The following is a 16,116-nucleotide window of genomic DNA, read 5'->3' on the forward strand; positions in this document are numbered from 1 at the left end:
ATGGACAAAGAAATGGGTAAAGGATAATAAAGAATGTAGAGGAAATACTAAATTCAAGGACTTGATTTTACAAAAAGAAAAAGAAGAAAATAAACCAATAAAAGGATTAATGAGTGAAATATATAAAATACTGTTGGAAACAGAAGATCAAGAAGATTCTGTTAGGATGGTATGGGAGAGTGATTTGAAGGAGGGAATAGAACAACAGAACTGGGTGAGGATATGGAAACTATGAGTGCTGAAGTGTATGTTTGTAAGGATAAAAGAAAATTATTATAAATTGGTTTGGAGGTGGTACTTAACTCCAGTAAAATTAAATTTAGTAAATAAGGGGAATTCGGCATTATGTTGGAGAGGATGTCGGGAAAAAGGAACATATATCCATATGTGGTGGAATTGCGAATATGTACAAAAACTATGGAAATGGTGTTTAAAGAGATAAATGAAATAATTGGATTGAAGTTAGAAGAGACACCAAGCGCAGCATTGTTATCAACGTATGGAAAAAATAAATGTACTCAAATGATAAAAGAATTAATAACGAATTTCTTAACAGCTGCAAGGTTAATGATAGCCAGAAAATGGAAGGTTTAAGGGGATTATCACATAGAAGACTGGTATAAAGAAATATGGGATATTGCTGTTAATGATAAACTGACATGTAATATTAGAGTAAGAAGAGGAATAACCAAAAATAATGACTTTGAAGAGATATGGAAACTGTTTTTAGAATTTGTTTTATTAAAAGGGAGAAGAAGAACACCTCCAGAGGATTCCATGCAATTTTGGAAAGTAGAACAAGATTCCTGGTGAAGGGGTGCACTTATTAATGTATACAAATGACACACAGGATATCCCGGGAGCAGGCAAGGACGACCCCAGGACAATCCCGGGATAAACCTTAGGTCTAGCTAAGGCCATGGTCTCTGCTAGAACAGGGAAAGAATGAGTATCTGGCTACATGTATGATCTTCTACATCAGGGGTGTCAAACTCAAATTCCCCAGAATCTCCAGGGACCATACCCATAATTTTGCACCAAAAAATAGAAAGCAGATTCTACCCAAATTCACAATCAATACAGTTCTAATGTACCACACTGTACATAATCAGAGACACTTGACATACTTATTGTGACTGCACATCTAGATCAGAGAGAATGACGGGAGGAAAGTGTGAATTTTAACAGCATGTGGAACTCTGAGATGGTTCAGTAATTTTATGGAGTGTGCATGGGGTGCATTACAGAAGGTGGCCTTCTCCAACCTGCGCACCCCCCCCCCCGATGCTTTGGACTACAACTTCCACAATTTCTGACCAATGATCATGCTGGTTGGGGTTGATGAGTTGAGGTCAAAACCATCTGGAGTGCACCAGTCTTGGGAAGCCTACTTTAAGGGTCCATTGAGTCCTCCAGGCCTTACGTCTGACAGACTTCCCTACGTATTACTATAATAGTGTTATAAGCGAAATAATTGCAGATAATTCAGTAGTAGGTGTGAGTGGCTAGATGTGCACCCAGATCTTATGTGCCTTCAAGAGCTTCTACATTCATATACATGGAGTAAGCACAACTGCAATTCATTCCTCTGCATGAAATAATAGCCATATTCACCAAACACCTTCCCCGTGGTTAGGGAAATTTGATCAAGAGAGAAGGATTCAGCTGGAATAGTAGGGGTTTGAATATCCCATACAGAACCAAGTTTATAGCTTGGGGGGCCTTCTGGACTCATCACTGTCTGTAAGCACAGCTGGCAGCAGTAGTCTAGACTGCCTTTTATTAACTTCAGCTGGTACATTCATTGCATTCCATATCTAGGGAAAATGGAACTGGCCTCAGTTATGCATGTCCTAGTTTTATCCGGACTGGACTACTGTCTTGTGCTCAGGAACTTCAGCTGGTGCAGAATGTGACTGCTAAAGTCCTCATTGGGGCTAAAGGGTCAGATGATATTGCACAAATCCTGTAACACCCGCACTAGATGCCAGCGTGTTTCTGGGCCCAATTCAAAGTGCTGATTTTCACCTTTAAAGCCCTAAATGGTTTTGGGCTCAGGTTATTTGAAGGGCCATCTACATCTGTAGGGCCACAACTCCAACTAGCAATGTTGTGGCTCACAAGCCAGCCACAACATTGTTAGTAGGGCAAAAGGTATTATCCCATTGTCCCCTCCACATGTTGAATGTATGCGTGCAGTGGGTTGAGTGAACACTTTCCATTGAAATGAACGGCAGCAAGACCTGTATGTGATCATCATGATATATGCATGGTTCTAGTTCTGGGAGTATGCATTAAGAATAAAATGTACACAGGAAACATTTTAAGAAGATGCCAATGGTGCAATATATTTCTGAGCATCTTATTAACCGTAAGAGTACCTCTTACTGAATTGAACCAAACAAAACTGTTTCTTCAGCACTCTGGTTTTCCTTAGAGGATTCTCCTCCTAGAACTGACCCATTCCACCCCTGCTTAGCTTAAAAATTTGATGAGAACACAGCCTCAGGTTGTACGGCTGGTATATAGCAATCTAATTAACAACATTCCATTACTTATCCACTTTTTACTTCTGTGAAGCTGGCTACAAATATCTTCTGCATACTTAGTTCTACCTGCAGGCTGTTTGCTGTCCTCAGATTCAATTCCACACACACACACACTGTCTCCTTTTTTCTACACACATGGAGGGGGGGGAGGGGGAACCCTACAAATTTAAAGCACTTTAACATAGGCATTTCACTTCATGTGGAAGCTCAGTTTCCCAATCTTTCTCAGCTGATTTCCTTTTGACTTATATAAGCGATATGGTGAATAAATATTCACACAAGTAAAAATGATAGGCAAATGACCAAATGCATGTTCAGGACAAAGTGGCTTGGAAAAGGTGGTTACCTACATCAGATTGCACCTTCTATTACACTGCTACTTCAAACTATGGTGTAGAGAGAGTGGAGAGAGAGAGAAATGCTTTACCCTTAGGGCTGTGCACTCCACTCTGCAAATTTGAAGGTTCGATGGAGCTTTGTTTGAGACCCGATCTTGCGGAGCAGAACAGGGAGGGGTTTTATGCTGTTGCATACCTTCAGAGCAGAGAGAAACTCCCTAGGAGCTCGGAAGGTATGTGATGGGTTTTTAAGGATTCGTCTAAGGCTTATTTTTTACTCACCACACTTTTCTTGGCAACCCTCTTTCCCTCCAGCCCAGCGTGGCATGTGACTTCCGACTCTGCTCCTCCCAAGTGTTCTCAACTGGACAAAGAGTAGCCCTCTCGTTGCCTTTGGCCTGGGCAGGTGTGGATCTGAGGCGCTTGGCAATGTGCATAATCTTCTCCTCCCTCCCCATGGCACCGGTTCCTCATTTACCCAGGGGTGTGAGAGGAGGAGGAAGAGGGGGAACAACACCCCCGGACACTGCCGAGCAAGCCGTGCCACAGTCTGGCCGACCACGGTTATGAGCAGATGAGCTTCTGTTGTTTGCGCCAGCCCAAGGCACGACGGGAACTATAGTCCCACTGCAGTCCATGGCTCCTTCAGCAGTTAGCCATGCTGGTACTGTGCTTCCAGAGGGCAATGTGTGTCACCAGTGTTTTGTTCCGTGAAGCACTGTGGGAAATGTAGATCAGGGGAAGGATGTTTTGATGTTTTGTTATTGAGGAAAGGACTACAAGCTCCAAGAAACCCTGCTGGCATATTGGATTTTCCACAAAAGTAAACAGTGAGGAAATAGGAGCTGGTAAATGGAGAGACTTTAGTGAAGAGAATGAAAACAGAAAGGAAGGAAGCAGACGGGAATTAATTGAAGAAAGGGTGTGGAGGGGCAAGAAAATAGCCAAGGACAGACAAACTGAAAGAGGAGGGGGGAGATGAGAGACAACAAAAAAGAATGGCGAATCCAGTTATCTGAAAATGGACTGGAGTTCCAACGGATAACCCAATGAAGCAGAGCAACCAAGCTGCTTTGAAAACTGGAATGGAGAAGCCGCTCAACGAATTTCGGAGTGGAGCAGACCCACTCTGCACACCTTTATTTATTAATTTATTTATTACATTTATATACCACCCCACAGCCAAAGCTCTCTGGGTGGTTCACAAAAGCTAAAAACAGTAAACATTAAAGGTATACAAAATTTTAAAAACATCAGAGACATAAAAACAACAGCATAAAAACAGCAGCAGCCTGTACACCCTCTCATGTAATGCTAGAACTTGGAATCACTCAGTGAAAATGATTAGCAATAGATTTAAAAGAAAGAGCATAGAATCATAGAATAGTTGAGCTGGAAGGGGCCTACAAGGCCATCCCCTGCTCAATGCAGGAATCCACCTTAAAGCATACCTGACAGATGGCAGTCCAGCTGCATCTTGAATGCCTCTAGTGTGGGAGAGCCCACTACCTCCTTAGGTAATTGGTTCCATTGTCATACTGCTCTAACAATCAGAAAGTTTTTCCTGATGTTCAGCTGGAACTTCCTTATGCACTGCATAATTATGTTATAGAATTTATTGCCAAAGGATGAGATAGCCACTAGCTGAGAAGGCCTTAAAGAGCAAATTCATGGAAGATAGGGATATTAGCAGCAGCAAGTATAAGAGATGGGATGTTAAATGGAATGTCCATGTTCAAAAGCAACATGACTCTGAAGACCACCCAGCTGCAATGAGAGAAACAGCTGGTCACCATACTCTGTGGGGGAGGGGGTTCCCAGCAGCACCTGAACAGTTGCTATTGGAAAGAGGTCTACTGAAGAGGGCCTCTTTTAGTCTGAGGGCCAAATTCAATTTTGGAGAAGCTTCGGGGGCCACATTTCAGTGATGGGCAGAGCTGAAAGTCAAAGGGGTGGGGCCAAGGTACCCAAAATAGCATATTTTAACTTACTGCTTTTACTGCCAGTAACTAAGATTTAGGTGAGGCGCAAAAGTCAGAATCAGTGACAACTTCTGAACTGAAGTCAAAATCAAACACAGATCTTACCTCTGAGGTGAGCGGCTGGCCGTTTTTAAACCAACTATATGAAGGTGTTGGCTTCCCAGTTGCTTTACATTCCCAAACCAAGGTGTCATAGATTGAGAGATGGGTATTCTCAATGCTTTTATTCCACTCAGGGAATGCTATATCAACAAACGGAGATATTATAACTTTAGTTTAGTTTAGTCTGCCTCGTTCCAAAGTCTTGTCACATGTAACAAATTAAAAACATAAATTTACACAAACAAGGTTGTTAAAATAAGTTAATGTATGCACCATTAGGAGAGGATTGTTAAAGACACTGCATTTCAGAATTAGTTATTTCTTTGTCTTTGAGTTGGCTTTGTCTGTGACATTTGCATGTTGTATGAGGAATTAATAAAGAAACATACATTTAAAAATGGATAAAGCATAGTAGTAGTTAAAAATCCCATTCCAGCTGCCTTAGCCATATCTAATAGGAAACAACTGCAGATACTGGAACAATAGTAGCCCTATTCAGGCGCTTTGTACCTGAATAGGTCCAACACTCAACACGAGGGAGTGTTCTGGCCTGGCCCCTTTCCTTCATCACATCTCTTGCTCTCTACTCAGGGGGCGTGACTGACTGAAGGGGAGAGCCTCCTCTGTCTGTGGAGGTTCTCCACACAGGCAGGCAGGCTAATTATGCATGGAGAGCCTCCACAGATACAGGAGGATCTTCTCTTTGGACAGTCAACCTCTACGAGTAGAGGCCAACAAATGCAACAAAGGAGAGAGGAGGGGCTAGTGCGCTCCATGTCATCGTGTGTTTGCATTATTCAGCTACAGAATGCTTGATTAGGGATAGTGTCTCTGTTATAAATACTTGACTTCATCTTTGCTCCCTTTCATTCACTATGATGTATTTGGTAAGACCAAAGAGCAGGATTTTCAAGAATTTATTTAATTTGAGGCCCAGTATTGGGCAAAAGGCGGGATACAAATAAACATAACATTTTATTTCTAGCAGGGGTGGGGAACCTGCAGCTTTTGGTCTAATTTCTAAAGCCCTCTGCATGTCATACATTCAGATCAATGGCAAGAGTGATTTGTACCTTCCCTGGCAGCCTACTGCATGGGAAGGAAGAAGGAGAGGGAGAGAGGAACTGGCAGAAAAGGAGAGAAAATAGAACGTAAGGGAAAAGAGGTGACCACTTGGCCATGCCTCCTTCTGGCTCCAGCCATCTACATGCAGGCCCCGACAGGCGACAGATTACCTATGAGGGAATGTGGCCCTTGTCAGAAAAGACTGCACAACCTGATTTATAAGAAGACCCCGTGATCGACAAAGAATGTTGGGCTAGGCCTTGGGATAAAGGAAAGAGAAATGAAGGAAATATGAAAATACAAAAATAGAATTCAAAAATAAAATCCCTGACCTACACCTGTCCTAACAGTTCCCAGATTCTCCAGTTCAATCCATCCAATCCAGTCTAATCCTCCTCCAACCTGTCTACATTGTTTTCATTACTGAACTGTTGTAAATATGTCTTCATCCAAAGGGTAGCAAGTATTCTCTGGTGTCCCAGTAAAGGGCCTGCTGCCCCCTCTCCCAAACTACTATTTCCACTTTGCACTGGACAACCAAAATGGATGAAGGAAACAGGAAGGAATTTTTAGTTTGGATACTCTGCTTCGAGAAGGCTAAATGGGTGTGCTCAGGATTGCTTTTCTAAGGACCCCCAAAATCTTGCCACTGGAAACTTCTTTGTTACCTTTTAGCTAAAGTGAAAGAAAAGAGGGAAGACAAAATTTGCTGAAGACAAATAAGGAAAGGGAAACTCTTAACACTGTTGCTCATCAGTTGAAATATTTTGGTAAGCCAATTAAATTCTGCAAGTAATAGCTCTAAATTACTGATCCTAGCCTAACATATTTCAACTCTTCTGTCATGTAATTAATACACTCAACTATTTTTGCATTTGGAATCTTTCTGTGAGGAGTAAATATTATCTACAGAGTGCAAGTAGCATTTCCTGTTATTAGTACTCACCATATATAAACAGTTGGCCTCTTGCCACATTCTTTCCCCGAACGTTTCCTGCAATACATTCATAACAAGCTTCATCTTCTTGCTGAAAATCTGGGATTTCAAGGATTCCTTTGGATGTGTTGATTTTTCTAGCCAATGGGCTGCCGTCAGATCTCCTCCAGCTGATGCTGGGAACAGGACTAAACAAACATAAGTCATTAAAAATAGTGGGAGCACAAAGAAATCTTTTTATATAAGTAAATGGTGTAAGGAATTTTAAAGTATAGATGTAAAATTGTACCCACTTGAACTTCGGAGTTGAAACTAAGGAATGTATGAAAATGTACGAGAATTCATTGTTGACCTGGATTTGCTCCCATTCACACTTTGGAATGAGAACACCAATTCTAGTGCTTTTTTTGGGGGGGGGGGACTTGGCAGGTTCTCAAACTTGTATTTGTATTTGAAAGATGCGCACTTTGAAAAAAAATTCACCTTTCAAAAAAATACATATGTTCACACTTTAGTCTATGGGAAAGAAGTGTGTGTTTCAAAAAGTGTGTTCCAAACTGCACATTTTTCTCATTTGAAGGAAAAGTAAAACAGATTGAGGTTTGCAGATTCTCTCGTCCCTATTAAAACCAACCAACAGAAGACAATATTCCGAAGTTATTACAAACTTGTCTATGGAACTTAGCTTTCTAGATAACTCTGGGGTTATGTGGTTGAAGATATCCCAAACATGTTTTGGAAAGGTATCTCTGTAGTTTTCATTGGAACCTCTGGAGAATATGGACGCATGATATGTGTGTATGTACCATTTAAAAAACATTAATATTCTATCTCTTCTGACTCTGACGTGGCTCATTCTACCATCATTCCAAGTAGAAGGAAACTGCTGGTGAGTTGACAGTATCAATAAATTTGTACAAGTGTTTTATGCTTCCTTCCTGAGAAGTTGCATGTGTCAATAGAACATAATACGTTATAGCAGCTTGATTTAGGCCATAGCTAGACGGGGCGAAATCTCGGGGTGATCCCCAGGATCGTCCCTGTGTGTCCACATGATGCACAGGGGATCCTGAGAACAGGGAGCGATGATCCCTCCCTTGCCCTGGGATCTCGCTTTCCCCTTTAGCCCTGGTTTTTCCATGTGGAACGTTTGGTTGGGTGCCACAAGTTGACCCAGCTCCTTGTGATTCCTTGAGAGGAGCCGTGAGCTGTGCATGGGGTGCAGCGCTCCTCAGGAGTGCTGCGCCCATCAGGGGTAGGGTGGAGGGAGCGGGGAAAATAATTAAAATTTAAAAAACTTAACTTTTGCTCATGAGTGTTTGTGTGTTGCTGCCCCTATAATCCATCCCCCCAAAATGGTTGCGGGCTGAAAAAGAGAGTAGGCATCGGTCACGACGCCTTTATCAAAAATGCCAGGCAATCAAGGAACAGCTGAAAGACCGTGACTCAGCACCTTGATTCAGCATAAAGACGCAGCCGTGAGCCAAGGCAGCTTCGTCAGAGATTATCTGAGCTTTCTGGCGAAAGCCTCGGTTCCTGCATCTCTTGACCCCGTGCCTTGATTCCTGTATCCTGGTTCCTGCCTTGACTCCTGAACCCTGTGACTACGTCTCCCTGCTCTGGACTCCTGTTTGACCGCGGACTGGTTTGTGACTTTGCTTGCCTGTTATTGCCCTGTGGACTTTTGGACTGTTGTTTGGACTTTGCTGAATGCTGGCTGCACTGACCCTGGACTGGACTCTCGACTACCTACTTTGCCAACACCCTAGACCTCGGACCAGACACTGACTCCTCTGGAAGCCCTCATCCTGAACTGTTGCTTTGCTTTACTTTTGAGTTAACTTCAAGTCTGAGCATTCCTCCTCTGACTGCCTGTGTTCTATAAATAAACCAAACTGTTGCCTGGTTACCAGTGTCCATCGTTTGTCTTTGTCAGCCTTTGGCGGCTTTCCCGGACACAGGTGCAACCCCTCTCCTTCTGAGGTTGTCGCGTGTAAACAGAGGAGAGATCTCGCGATAAACACATCGCGTGATCTTCCCTCCTCCGTTGTGGGCTAACCGGTAGGTCTAGATAAGGCCTTAGATTCTGAATTCTGATGCCCTGTTTTCTCTATATAATGGAAAGATCTAGGGGGAAATATATCTGTTCCACAAGATGCTTTAGACATATTCAGGCATTTTGAACCTGACAAAAATAAATCCATGAGGAGGGAGGAATATACTAGCCCCATCTCCTCCACTGTCTTTTATGTTGCCCACTTTCTGTGGATGATGACTTTCTATAGAGTAGAGTCTCCTGTACCCATAGGGACTCCCCATGGGATCTTGAATGCTGGAAAATCCTCCTCCACCCTCACCCCAAATTTCTTGTTTTGATGCTCTGAATTTCTTTCCCATAATTTTGTGGAATCATCCCTGATTCATATGTAAGAAAGCAATTTACATATGAAACTTGCAATGAAGGTCATAATCCTCAACTGCAATAATATTCTAATATGCATGTCTATCTTTCCTTGAGACGTCTAAATGGGACTAATTAGACATAAGTACTTAGCACTGCTCAATCACACTTTCCCAATTGTGGACTTTAACATGACAATTTCAATTGACTGAAATGTATTTATTTATTTATTTTATTACATTTATATACCGCCCCACAGCCGAAGCTCTCTGGGCAGTTTACAACAATTAAAAATAGTAAACATTAAAAGTATACAAAATTTAAAAACCATCAAAAACATAAAAAACAGTATAAAAACAACAGTATCCATTTAAAAACAACAATTCTGGGATCCATTAAAAACAAACTTAATGTTGTTAAATGCTGTTAAAATGCCTGGGAGAAGAGAAAAGTCTTGACCTGGCGCCGAAAATATAACAATGTTGGTGCCAGGCGAGCCTCATCGGGAAGATCATTCCACAGTCGGGGGGCAACCACTGAAAAGGCCCTCTCCTTTGTTACCATCCTCCGAGCTTCCCTCGGAGTAGGCACTCGGAGGAGGACCTTAGATGTTGAGCGCAGTGTACGGGTAGGTTCATGTTGGGAGAGGTGTTCCATCAGGTATTGTGGTCCCAAGCCATGCGGTCCCAAGAAAAATTCTTCTTAGGTACCTACAGTACATACTTGGTGGCTGATTCACACAGAAGCCCTAAATGGCTTGGGAGCCAGATTAGCTAAGGATTGTTTCCTTCCATATTTATCTACCTGGATCCTAAGATCATCTTCAGAGGTCATTCTCTAGGTGCCCCCACCAAATGAAGTGAGGCAAGTGGTAGTACCCTGTCGTGGAATGCCATTCCCCGAAAAGCTCACCTGGCCTTTCTGGGAATGGCACGTGGTAGGTACATTGTGGCCTTTTTGTGTGTGTGTGCCAGGTGTAGACTTTCCATGCTTTTTAGCCCTTCAGCTTTAAAAAAATGTGTTAGTGCATATTTAGATATTTGCCCTCCTGCTGACTTTTATCTTGGTTCTTATTCTGGGTTTCATCTGTTTTAAACTGATGAGTTTTTAAAATTATATTTTACTATTGTATATTGTAATTTTCAGTTTGTTTTGTGAAGCTTTGGCTAATGGGCAGTATAGAAATGTAACAAATAAATTTTGATGATTTGCAAACTGAAATGAAATTCTCATACCTCCCTAATGCAGAAGTAAGCCGCACTGAGATCAACAGGAATTCCTTCCAAGTAAGTGGATACAGGATTGCAGCCTTTGTACACCATTGCAGACCTTCCTAACATGGGTTGAATAGTGGCAAGTCAAACTAGAATTTTTGTATATGCTGAAGGATTTCAATGATCCATTTCCAAAGGCACAATGCCATCCAAATTAAAAGGGAATGGGGCACCTGGCTAAATGCAGAGTCATTGTATGAAACAGAATTGAAAATGAATTCATAGAATGGGGGGAAATGTGAAATGTGTGGTTCAACAGAGGAACCTACTTTTAGCCATACTGTAACCATATTCAGGCATTCTGAAACTGATAAAAATAAATGCCCCATCTCCACTGTAATTATAAATTACAAATTTTGTGGTATTATAAGGGCTGACAAATTTATAATGAAATGATATTTGATAGGCTCCAAGCTACTTTGTCAGATGCCAGGATTCCCACCTACTGAAACATCAAGGCCAGATCTACCCAAGCAAGATATAACACTTTGAAAACAGTTTGAAAAGACTATATGAAATGTGTCCTGGGCCCCAACAGCTGTCAACTCTGTTATAAACTGCTGTAAAGCTATTGTTTTTTGCAGCGCCTATTACAATATAAAATCTATGTGTAATGTGAGAGATCCTAGAAGTTTTGCTGCAGACTTACTTAAAGTGACTAAGAGGAAGCAAAGCATACAATAGCTGAGCTGAAGGTGCCTTAAAGGTAATCTAACTCAAATTCATTCCCTCAGGCATGAAACCAAAGAATGTGATTGTGAAGGGAGAATAGCACAGAAAAGAACGTGCCTCAAGCTGGTTGCATTTCAGAGGAAATAAAATCTTCACTCCATGTGAGTGGCTCATTACGAATCAAAAGGATGAAGCATTAGACACAAAAGTAAAAGAGGAAGCTGAGAATTATAAATTTACAAGCAAAAGGCAAGAGAGTGATGAGCAGGAAAAGGGAGCCAGAGAGACAGCAATAAGATGAGCTTGATAGACTAGGGAAAATGTGGCCTTGTTTTGCATTTTTATAGCTTTTTATGGTTTTTATTTATATTTAGATCAATGTACTTTATATGATAAAATACTCAAGTATGAACATGGCTATAAATACTTCTTGTTTCTGGTAACATCAGAAAACACACAAGACTCACTTTCATGATTTATTATGTCACCAGAACACTTTGAAATATTAATAGTCTTGCATTTCACGGTTGCCTTTCATGCTGCTGCAAAGGAAAATAAGCAGCTTTGCCACACGAGAAAGGCTGTGAACATTTCAGAACAGCTTTTAACAGAGGCTTTGAGTCCACGATGGCAATATTTGTTACTGTTTTCAGTGATGTCACAGAGAGATGTGTCGTACTAGCATTTCAAACACAATACAAATTGATTCGAGATGAATCGTTCTAATTCATATAAATAATGAAAAGCTGATTATTCAGTAGTTCGTGGGCACATTTTTGCTTCCAAATAAGGAACATCTTTTATTGATCAACAGGGACCATCAACTTGCATGATTTATTTCCAAGGTGCAGTCGCAGGTGTGTACAGTGGCCTGTGCCTCACTACGTGTATTTGATTGCTGAGTTTACTAGTGTTTCAATCCTAAGGAATATAGAGAGCTCAGCCATTAAGCATTCACTTTAATGGACCTGACCTGATGTTAATGCAGCATCTTATAGGACCTTGACCCAGAAGTAGTGTAATGTAAGTAGCATTGAGCTAGGAAGGACGTAGATTGAAATGTGGATAAGACTGCTACATTTTGAACTAGGAAGGAGGTAGATAGTGGCGTGGGTAAGACTGCTACATGCAAGTCCATTTTTTGGAAGAAGCTGAAAGTTAACCATGGCTTTCCGAGTGGTAATAGGCCAGATAAGGGATTCTGTGCCAAGAGCAGAGGCTGGTTGGCTCTATCTCACATGCTAGGTATAAGAAGCTACTTTATACTAAGCCAGACTTTTGGTCCACCTAGCCCAGTATTGTTGACCCTGACTAGCAGCAGCTCTCCAGAGCTTCAGGCAGAGGTCTTTCTTAGACCTACCTGGAGATGCTGGGGCTAATCTGGACTTTCTGCATGCATAGAATATAGTCTGCCACTGAAAATGAATGCAGCCTGATTATCCCAGACAGCTTTTTCATAAAGATATTCCACTAGACAAGATTGCAACAATTCTTAAGTGGGCTACTACTGAGGACTGAGAAACATGTACTACGACACTGGAAGGAGTAATGGGCTTAATGAGGGTTAATAAAATGAAGCTTAAACCAGATAAGACAGAGGTGCTCTTGGTGGGAGGGTTGGCTGGCTTCTTCTTATATGAGATTTAATCCTGCTTTTGACTGGGTAGCATCTTGAAAGATAAGGGTTACAGTATGGAAGTTGTCCAGAATTGAGCTTTGCTTCTGGATGCTCAGGTAGTCCACCTGGCAGTGGCAGTGGGAGGGGGGCTTTTCCCAGTTCAGACTGGTGTGCCAACTGGATGAAGTTTTCTTGGATGAAGTTGATTAATTGGTTCCTTTCCAATCTCAGTTCAAGCCCAGTTTTGGGTCAGCCTTAAGCACATTGGTACATGATGTACACCAAGACCAGAGCAGGGAGAGTGTATCCCTGTTGATTCTGCTGGACCTCTTGGTGTGTTACTTATAGAGAAATACCGCTTGGAGAGGAAGGCAGATCTCCAGACTGGTAAATGATAGAAACAAACTGAAAACTACCCACTCCCAACAATGTATCATTCCTGAGGCTTTTTATTGGAAGTTTGAATTTTAGCCAGGAATACAAGCGGGATTTGATGTCATTGGCCATGGTGTTCTTCTGGGACATTTAGCTGTTGTTGTATCTGGCTGAAAATTCCCAGATGGTGGATTTGGGGTGGGTGGGGTGGAGGTATTGGTCAAAGCCTTGGCCTTTAGCCTATGTAGTTCCACAATGCTCCATTTCCCTCTTTGCTTTTTAACACATATATGAAGCTGATAGGAGTGGTCTTCTGAAGTTTGAGGGTTAGGTCTCACTATGCTGATGATTGCCAGCTCTACCTCTGATGCCAAGAAGGCTGTGGAAATCCTGCACTGTTTTCTGGTGTGAGCTACGTAGTTGAAGATCAATCCAGGCAAAGTGAAAGTACAATAGACAAGCCTGCCCTGGATGGTTCTGAAGGGCCAGGTTGCTTGGAGTTACTTCTGGGCCCAGCATTGGTCCTGGAGGGTCACATGGTTGCTGTGACTTGGAACACCTTTGGTTAGCTTCTGCTGGTGTGCCACCTCCACCTTTTCCTGGAGATGGAGGATCTGTGATCCTTAATTACTTGTTCGATTACTGCAATGCACTTTGCATGGGGCATCCCTTGAAGAGTTTTCAAAAACTAGAGCTGGTGCAAAATGTAGCAGCCAGGCTGTGTGCACTTATAGAGCATATAATACTGGGGGTTGCCTTTACAGTGCAGAGTTGGCACCATGTTTTCCCCAAAACCCTGTGGTTTACTTACCTGAGGTGGCGTCAGGAATGCCAAGGAAACAGTGCAGGGGTTCTGGTGGTCATCCAGGTACTGGAGCCACCCCTGCTTTCTTCTTGGCTTCCAGTGACCAGTTGCCTGTCACCTTCTGCCAGGACCCCCCACCCCCCTACCCACCCCCCACCCCAATTCACAGGGTGAATTCAGATGGCAGAAGAGCCAGAGTGATCTTGCTCTCACTGAAAAAATTGGGGTAAGTCCCCAACATTTTTACTGCTCAGCTTTGCGGAAAAGCCCCACAGTTGCTACAAATACGTGGCTGTATCAATAACTGATGCAGCGTGGATTCATGCCACCACAGGGCTTTGCATGCATATAGACGACCCCTGGACTTATACCAACTTCACTGGCTTCCAATTTGTTTTTGTGCCAAATGCTGGATTTTATCTATAAAGCCCTACATAGTTTAAGGCAAGGATATCTGATGGACTGCTTCCTCACATACGAGCCTGCCCAAAATTTGCCATCCTCATCAGAATACCCTATTATATGTCCTACCACCAAGAGAGGTTAGGCTTGTACACACATTGGGCAGTGCCTTTTCGGTAACAGCACCACAATTGTGGAACTCCCTTCTTATGGAGGCTAGATTGGCTCCAAGGCTGTCTAGCTTTACGGAGGCTGTAAAAACTTTTTAGTTCTGCTCGGCTTTTCATATTCTGCTCCCTGATTTGGTATTTTCAGGTTTTTCTTTTCTGGTTTTACTTGCTTGTTTTGTTGTGTACTATTGTTTTAAAATTATGTTTCATCTTGGAGGCCCTTAGGGTGCGAAAGTCAATTAAAAATATATTTTTGTGACAACAAACCTGTTAAAAAGGCGGAGTTAGGTAGGGCCAGATCAAACCAATCCAATAGGTCAGCCTTCTCCAACCTGATGCCTTCCAGATGTTTTGGACAGCAACTCTAATAATTCCCAGACAGTATGGTCATGCTGGTTCAGAATGATGGGAGTTGCACTCCAACAAATTGGGAAGTATCCAGGTTGGGGAAGGCTGCAATAGGTAGTTCAGGCAGTTGCATGGAGTGTTAACATTGAAGAACTACTGGTTTATCCATGAAAACTTTCAAAGAGGGAACAGTTTGCCCTAGCCCTAGAACTTGGAAAAAACAAAGGCCTTAGCTAGACCTAAGGTTTATCCCGGGATCATCCCGGGGTTGTTCCTGCCTGCTCCCTGGATCCCCTGTGTGTCATTTACATGAACAGGGATGACCCTGGGACGATCCTGGGATAAACCTTAGGTCTAGCTAAGCCCAAAATCTAGGAAAGTGAGGGGAAACCAGGGACTTCACCAGAGGCTGCATCCATGAACAGTTTGTGCTCTGCCACTGAGTTATGAGCAGCCAAGGCCTTCACTGTGAGTTGCTGCTTTTCATTTCTAATCTAGACCTTGGCATTGGTATCCATACTTTGCTACCAAGAAGGATTGCTCTAATTGGAACTCTTCCCCCCCCCCTCCCCCAAATTGTCATAATCTTTCTTACAGTGAAACATTTTGTGATCAGGTCAAATAAAAGATGTAATTGGAATAGACATGTAGTAGATTGATATAGATCGTGGGTGGCATTCATGAGAGCATTACAGGATTTTTTTTTAATTTTTTTTACCAATACCACATATTTAGCTATGGGCAAATGGCTCCTATCCATCTAATGTTTTTGTATAGTTATTGCAGTTAGATTTGTTTTTAATAGTTTATTTTGTATTGTTACTTTAGTTGAAATGGTTGAAATAGTGTATTTAAATGTGATTTTTAGTATTGATACGTGAACTGCTTGGAGAGTTTACTACAAGAGATGTATAAGTGCTACTAATACATAAATATAATAATGCCAAAGTCATCATCCACTTGAGAGAATTCTTCTTTAGTAGTGGTTATCCTGCTGCTGCTGCTATTATTATTATTTTACAATAGTAGCAAAACTCACCCACCCCCTATAAAGAAGTTAAAAAATACTTGTTTTAGA

The 16,116-nt window shown here is 42.1% G+C and overlaps 1 protein-coding gene across 1 annotated transcript in view; it reads right to left on the reverse strand.

Annotated features, from left to right (window-relative positions):
* LOC134395538 (contactin-6-like) overlaps window positions 1–16,116 on the reverse strand; it is a 278,197-nt gene that overhangs the window by 69,804 nt on the left and 192,277 nt on the right. Inside the window, exons 8-9 of the mRNA XM_063121702.1 lie at window positions 6,983–7,161; window positions 4,975–5,111 (exon numbers count right to left, since the gene is read on the reverse strand). Of these exons, the coding sequence (XP_062977772.1) occupies window positions 4,975–5,111; window positions 6,983–7,161 (316 nt within the window). The remainder of the gene's footprint in view (window positions 1–4,974; window positions 5,112–6,982; window positions 7,162–16,116) is intronic.

Source organism: Elgaria multicarinata, chromosome 3, assembly GCF_023053635.1.
Source record: "Elgaria multicarinata webbii isolate HBS135686 ecotype San Diego chromosome 3, rElgMul1.1.pri, whole genome shotgun sequence".
NCBI lineage: Eukaryota > Metazoa > Chordata > Lepidosauria > Squamata > Anguidae > Elgaria > Elgaria multicarinata.